Here is a 7,022-nt window from a genome sequence, read left to right as displayed (position 1 = left end):
ATAACCTGAGGAAACCAAAATTGAAAAAAACACATGTATCCCTTTGTTCATTGCCACACTATTTACAACAGCTAGAGCATGGAATCAACCTAGATAACCATCCACAGATGAATGGATGAAGAAGTTGTGGTGCATATACACAATGGGGTATTACTCAGCCATACAAAGAAAGCATTTGAGTCAGTCCTAATGAAGTGAATGAACCTAGAGCCTATATACAGAGTAAAGTAAGCCAGAAAGAGAAAGATAAATATCATATTCTAATGTATATATATACAGAATCTAGAAAAATGGTTCTGAAGAATTTATTTACAGGGCAGCAATGGAAAAACAGACATAGAGAACAGAATTATGGATATGGGGTGAGGGGAGGAGAGGGTGAAATGAATGGAAAGAGTAACATGGAAACTTATATTATCATATGTAAAATAGATAGCCAATGGGAATTTGCTGTATGACTCAGAAAACTCAAACAGGGGATCTGTATCAACCCAGAAGGGTGGGACGGGGAGGGAGATGGGAGGCAGATTCAAAAGAGAACAGATATATGTATACCTATGACTGATTCATGTTGAGGTTTGACAGAAAACAACAAAATTCTGTCAAGCAATTATGCTTCAATAAAAAAATAAATTTAAAAATATGTAAATTATGAAAAGGAACCACTGAGTTATACACTTAGACAACTCTAAGAAAGGCCAAAGTAATTCCTTACTAACCTTTTTATAATTTCAGTTGGTACCCTGAGAGAAGTACAAGATAAAAGTTAGCCTGTAGAAGTTTTCAACTCTCTAATATATTAGGTCCCTCTTTCTTGGCAAATATTCTCACAACTCTGTTCCAAATTTGCTTCGTCCTGACCCCATAAATGACTGGATTTAAACAAGGAGGAACAACCACATACAAATTGGCCAGGAGGATGTGAATGTAATGAGGAACATTTCTACCAAACCGGTGTGTCATAAAGGAGAAAAATGCTGGTGTGTAAAAGGCTAAGATGACACAGACATGTGAACCACATGTGCTGAGTGCTTTGAGTCTGGCATCCCTAGAAGGAAGGTGGAAAACAGTTTGTAGGATCTGAACATAGGAGAGGGCAATGAGGAGCAAGTAAAAGATCAGGGTAGCAATGGTAAATAAGCCATAGATGATGTTGACTCTTATATTAAGCACAGGCTAGACAAGCAATTCCCATATGCTCACAATAGGTATGAGGAATAATATAGTGTCCACAGAAGGGAAGTCTTTTGAGAAGAGGACAAAAGGGGATGGCCAGGAGGACTGGCCTCACCATTGCAACAGAGGCCATGATGGCTACCATTTTGTTGGTGAGGATAGTGGTATACATCAGTGGATAACAGATGGCGACAAAGCGGTCAATTGCCATGGCCAGGAGTACAACAGATTCCATGCCTGTGTAGGTGTGGATAAAGAACATTTGGATGAGGCAGGCTTCAAAGCTTACCTTCCTATGGTTGAACCAGAAGATGGCCAGCATTTTGGGTATGGTAGAAGTGGACAGACCCAGATCAATAAAGGAGAGAAGAGCCAGGAAGTAGAACATGGGTTGATGAAGGCTCTGGTCCGTCTTGATTGCAAACAGGATTGTGACATTCCCTACAAGGGCTATCAGGTAAACAACAAAGAAAGGGAAAGCAATCCATATATGGAAATCTTCCAGACCAGGTACACCCAGCAGAAGGAAGGCAGAAGGATGTGAGGTGGTGTCATTAACAAAGGACATTCTGCTGAAAATTCTTGGAGGATGGTCTTCTGTCTTCTTCAGTATTTCTGGGGAGACATGAGGGAATATAAGTATGGTGGTTGGATGTCACTGTATAAATTTATATAGTAGAATAATGTTAAAATTATTGAGAACATAATGGAAGGAAACTAGGGTCCTATTAAATTTAACTCTCAAAGATATTCAAATTATTTTTAAGCTGTTTGATATTCCACATGGATTTTATAAGTTGCACTTCTCTGATGTTAGTGTGGTATAATGATTCATAACCAACGCTGTGTGGATCACAACAAACTGTTGAAAATTCTTAATGATATGGGAATACCGCACCACCTGACCTGCCTCTTCAGAAACCTATATGCAGGTCAGGAAGCAACAGTTAGTACTGAACATGGAACAACAGACTGGTTCCAAATTGGGAAAGGAGTACGTCAAGGCTGTATATTGTCACCCTGCTTATTTAGCTTATATACAGAGTGCATCATGAGAAATGCTGGGCTGGAGGAAGCACAAGCTAGAATCAAGATTGCCACGAGAAATATCAATAACCTCAGATATGCAGATGACACCACCCTTATGGCAGAAAATGAAGAAGAACTAAAGAGCCTCTTGATGAAAGTGAGAGAGGAAAGTGAAAAAGTTGGCTTAAAGCTCAGCATTCAGAAAACTGAGATCATGGCATCCGGTCCCATCACTTCATGGGAAATAGATGGGGAAACAGTGGAAACAGTCTCAGACTTTATTTTGTGAGGCTCCAAAATCACTGCAGGTGGTGATTGCAGCCATGAAATTAAAAGATGCTTGCTCCTTGGAAGGAAAGTTATGACCAACCTAGACAGCATATTAAAAAGCAGAGACATTACTTTGCCAACAAAGGTCCATCTAGTCAAGTCTATGGTTTTTCCTGTGGTCATGTATGGATGTGAGAGTTGGACTATAAAGAAAGCTGAGCACCAAAGAATTGATGCTTTTGAACTGTGGGGTTGGAGAAGACTCCTGAGAGTCCCTTGTACTGCAAGGAAATCCAACCAGTCCATCCTAAAGGAGATCAGTCCTGAATATTCATTGGAAGGACTGATGTAGAAGTGAAAACTACAATACTTTGGCCACCTGATGCGAAGAACTGACTCATTTGAAAAGACCCTGTTGTTGGGAAAGATTGAAGGTGGGAGGAGAAGGGGACAACGGAAGATGAGATGGTTTGATGGCATCACCAACTCAATGGGCATGAGTCTGGGTAAAGTCTGGGATTTGCTGATGGACAGGGAGGCCTGCCCTACTTTAGTCCATGGGGTCACAAAGAGTTGGACACAACTGAGCAACTGAATTGAACTGAACTGAACTGAACTGAATCATCTCTGAGCTCATTCTTTTGTGGAATGCTCACCTACATATGCTAATATCAAGTGAAAATCCTTTCAATAATCGTAACTTGTATAATATTTTCAAGTTACCTTGGTTACCTAGTTGAGCAGTACAAAAAAGAAAAGCCTCCAAAATATTATTTTTTTAAAAAGTGTAAGTATTGGATTAGGAATCTTTCCTTATAATGGTCAGTAGTGTTATTTGCTCAGTCATGTCTGACTTCTTGAGAACTCATGGACTGTAGTCCACCAGGTTCCTCTGTCCATGGAATTCTTTTGGCAGGTATACTGGAGTGGGCAGCCATTCCCTTCTTCCTGACTCAGGGATTGAATCCAGTCTCCTGCCATCTGAGTCATCAGGGAAGCCCCATAATGGTCATTGTGGTCAATAAAACATCCACGTCTTAGGCTTATTTGCCTGTCATAGTCCCGTCTCTCTAGGTGTTACTTTTTTGTATTTGGCTTAATAGACTGTGTTTAAATCTGCATTTTAGTGAAACTGTCTTTTATGTTGTGGTTGCAGAATTATTAGTATTTTTATACTTTTACAATAAAAAGCTGTGATTCTATACATGTACAAATGTGATCATCTTAAAGAGGTGGGGAAAATAGTCATTTAATTCAATATTTATGTATTATATTAAAAGAAAAGATTTCAATAGAAAAGGCAAGGCATAAATCATGTTCAATTAGGCAAAAGGAATCGATGAAAATTCTCCAGCTAATATCATAATGAATGGTGGAACACTGAAATTTTTTTCCTTAGGATTTGGAAAAAGCCAAGAATATCAACAAACATCAATTATATTTAATATACCACTGGAAGTAACAAGGTCAATACATCAAGAAAAATGTACATAAACTGTTAATTTAGAACCAGTAATTTAATTTATCAATTACTCAAGTATAAGAATATATTTTATACTTGTTTTAACAAAACATTGGAAATTGAAATTTTAAATTACAGTTTTATAAAAGTACATATCACCTTCAATGACATCGGAAACAGGGAAACTTAGCAATAAAGCAGTTAAAATTATAAAACATGACAGAAATTTTAAAAGACTTTAAAAAATTTTTAATGTATAGTTTAAAAGACTGAAGTCTGTTATGATGTCAGTTATTCCTAAATTCATCAGTAAGTTTAGAACAGCTTTGTTGAATTCCAAGAAATTTAAGCTTCATCTAACTTATTTTAAGAATATCTTCATTGGGAAAAGAATAACAAAACTTGATGAAACATACTATAGAACTTCCAACTTATAAAACTATAGTAATCAAAACTTATAGCATTTGTGCAATGATAGATAAATAGAAGGTAATGAAAAGAAATGAACACACTTTACAAACTCAGTTACATTTTATCAAGTGAAAAATATGGTAATTCACTGAAAATAGGATAGTTGTTTCTTCTAGTAATCTGGTGCAACTGAATATACTTATGAGGGAAAAACAGAAGTTTGTCTCCAACTTCACAACATATGCAAAATTTTAATTATACTTCTAAAATAGACCTAGGTTAAAAAAAAAAACACAGAACTTAAATTCTGTAAAATTTATAAAAAGGAGAATATCTTTGCAACCCGATGGAATGTAATGGTTTCTAAGACAGAACACAGAAAGCAAGAACCGTAAGACATAAGCTATTACATGTTACATGAAATTTTAAAACTTACTGTAGAGAATGTGAATTTAGAGAGTAAGACTGGAATAAAATATTCATAATCTCTACTCTCTGAAAAGAAATTCATGTCAAAAACATGCAAAACACAACTAATAAATAAGAAAAACAAACAATGGAAAAATAAAGCAACCTAAACTCACATTTGGCAAAAGAAAATATACAAATGACATTCAAATTCTCAAAATCATTAGGCATCAGGAATTACACGTTTAATATATAATGATTTATTACTACACAAGCACTAGAACGATCAAATTAAAAACCATGACAAAATCAAATTTTGGTAATAATGTGGAGTAACATATTCTCTTAAATTACCTGAAATAATTGAACTCCTGAGTGTTTATTCAAGATAAATTGAAGCATATGTTTACACAAAGACTTGTGCAGGAATGTTCATAGCAGCTTTATTCATAATTACCCCAAAATGGAAACATCACAACTACTCATCACCAAGTGAATAGACAAATCAGTTTTGGGATGTTTACATAATGCAACTCTATTCAGCAACAAAGCTGGATTTGCTTCATATGTGTGCAACAGCATAGATGAATCTAAAATCATCATACTGAGTTACCAATTACTACTAAAGAGTATTAAGTAAATAATTTTATTTCTATGAAGTTCTAGATTATATAGATAAAATAAGTGCTGAAGATATCTGCTCAGTGGTTTCAGGGACAGATTGGGAAGAAACCAAAAAAGATTTTTGACATGATAGAAAAATTATTTATAAGAATGTAGGCTATAAATCAACCCACTCCAGTACTCTTGCCTGGAAAATCCCATGGGCGGAGGAGCCTGGTAGGCTGCAGTCTATGGAGTCGCGAAAAGTCAGACACGACTGAGAGACTTCCCTTTCACTTTTCACTTTCATGCATTGGAGAAGGAAATGGCAACCCACTCCAGTGTTCTTGCATGGAGAATCCTAGGGACTGGGGAGCCTAGTGGGCTGCTGTCTATGGGGTCGCGCAGAGTCGAACACGACTGAAGCGACTTAGCAGCAGCAGCAGCAGCAGGATATAAATGGATATACAATTACCTTTGTTAAAAATATACAGATAAAGTGTATACATGTAAATGTGTGTAAATTTTACTTTAAAAAATCAAATTTAGATCTGAAGGAAAATTCAATATATAGTTCTTGATATTGCTGATAAGAGTGTTACGTGTGTCTATTGATCGTATATGTTTAAAATGACTCATATTAAAAAGCATAAATATAAACCTAGTCATTTTGTAATGCAAACTATAGTATAATTTGATTTAATAAAACATTCAATTTTGGAGCTTATTTTAAAGATAGAATCATTTATCTCACTCAATTACTGCTGAGAGCTAAAAATCCTAAAATCTAACAATAATATTAAAAAATTAAGGTCAAAGAACATAAACTAAAGAAACAACCTATATTAAGTCTAAATATTCTGCCTATTGTGGTTGATTAAAAATCAATTGTTTGGTATTTGGGAACACTCTTTTTTAACCCAACAAAACATGGTTTTAAGTCTTCACTCTCCTATACTCTGATGACCTTAGGAAAATAATTCCCTGAGCTTTATTTTAACTGTCTAGTCTGAGATAATCATGTATCAACTTCAAATGGCTCTTGTGGTAATAAAATAAGATGATACATATGTGAAATGTAAACATGCCTTAACACTGGCCCCTTAAGTAACATTAGTTGAAATAATCTGACATTATTATCCACAAATATGGCTCAATGCTACTGTTTGATTTTCTAATAAAACACAATAGGCTACAAACAGTATACACATGGCCCCTTCTGAGGGAATATGTTAACTGAGCCCCACTATTCAAGTTCAAAATTAATTTTTTCATCTAATTAGATGAGGAGCTGTGTTTTAAAGCCTCATTACTCATTTTTGAAAGACTTTCTACCTGGGATAAATTTAAAAATACTTGCTTTTCATTCTAAAATATAGAATATGTGAGTTAGATTCAACTCAGAACAAAATTGAATGCTGTCAGTCAACTCATGTTTTATAACACAAACTGTGGAAAGCAGTCACCTTTACAGAATCTGATTCTTGAATGTAGGTTAATACACAGAGAAAGCAAATATTTAGCATCCCTGTCTTGTAGCTCAGAGTGCAAAGGTCATCCCTAAGGCCTTACAGCCCATATGATACAGCAACTATTTTAGAGGTCACTTTACTGACTATCACTTTGATTTCCATGGTTCTGGACTCTAATCACTTACCCAGGC

At 35.6% G+C, this 7,022-nt stretch overlaps 1 protein-coding gene across 1 annotated transcript; it reads right to left on the bottom strand.

The window, feature by feature from the left end:
• Positions 784 to 1,744, bottom strand: LOC102190622 (olfactory receptor 52E4-like). Its single transcript, XM_013969675.2, is given in 2 exon segments — positions 784 to 1,167; positions 1,169 to 1,744. Coding segments are annotated over 2 exon segments (960 nt in total).

The sequence above is a fragment of the Capra hircus genome, chromosome 15 (assembly GCF_001704415.2).
Source record: "Capra hircus breed San Clemente chromosome 15, ASM170441v1, whole genome shotgun sequence".
Classification (NCBI taxonomy): Eukaryota; Metazoa; Chordata; class Mammalia; order Artiodactyla; family Bovidae; genus Capra; species Capra hircus.
This window is presented reverse-complemented; position numbering and strand designations above follow the sequence as displayed.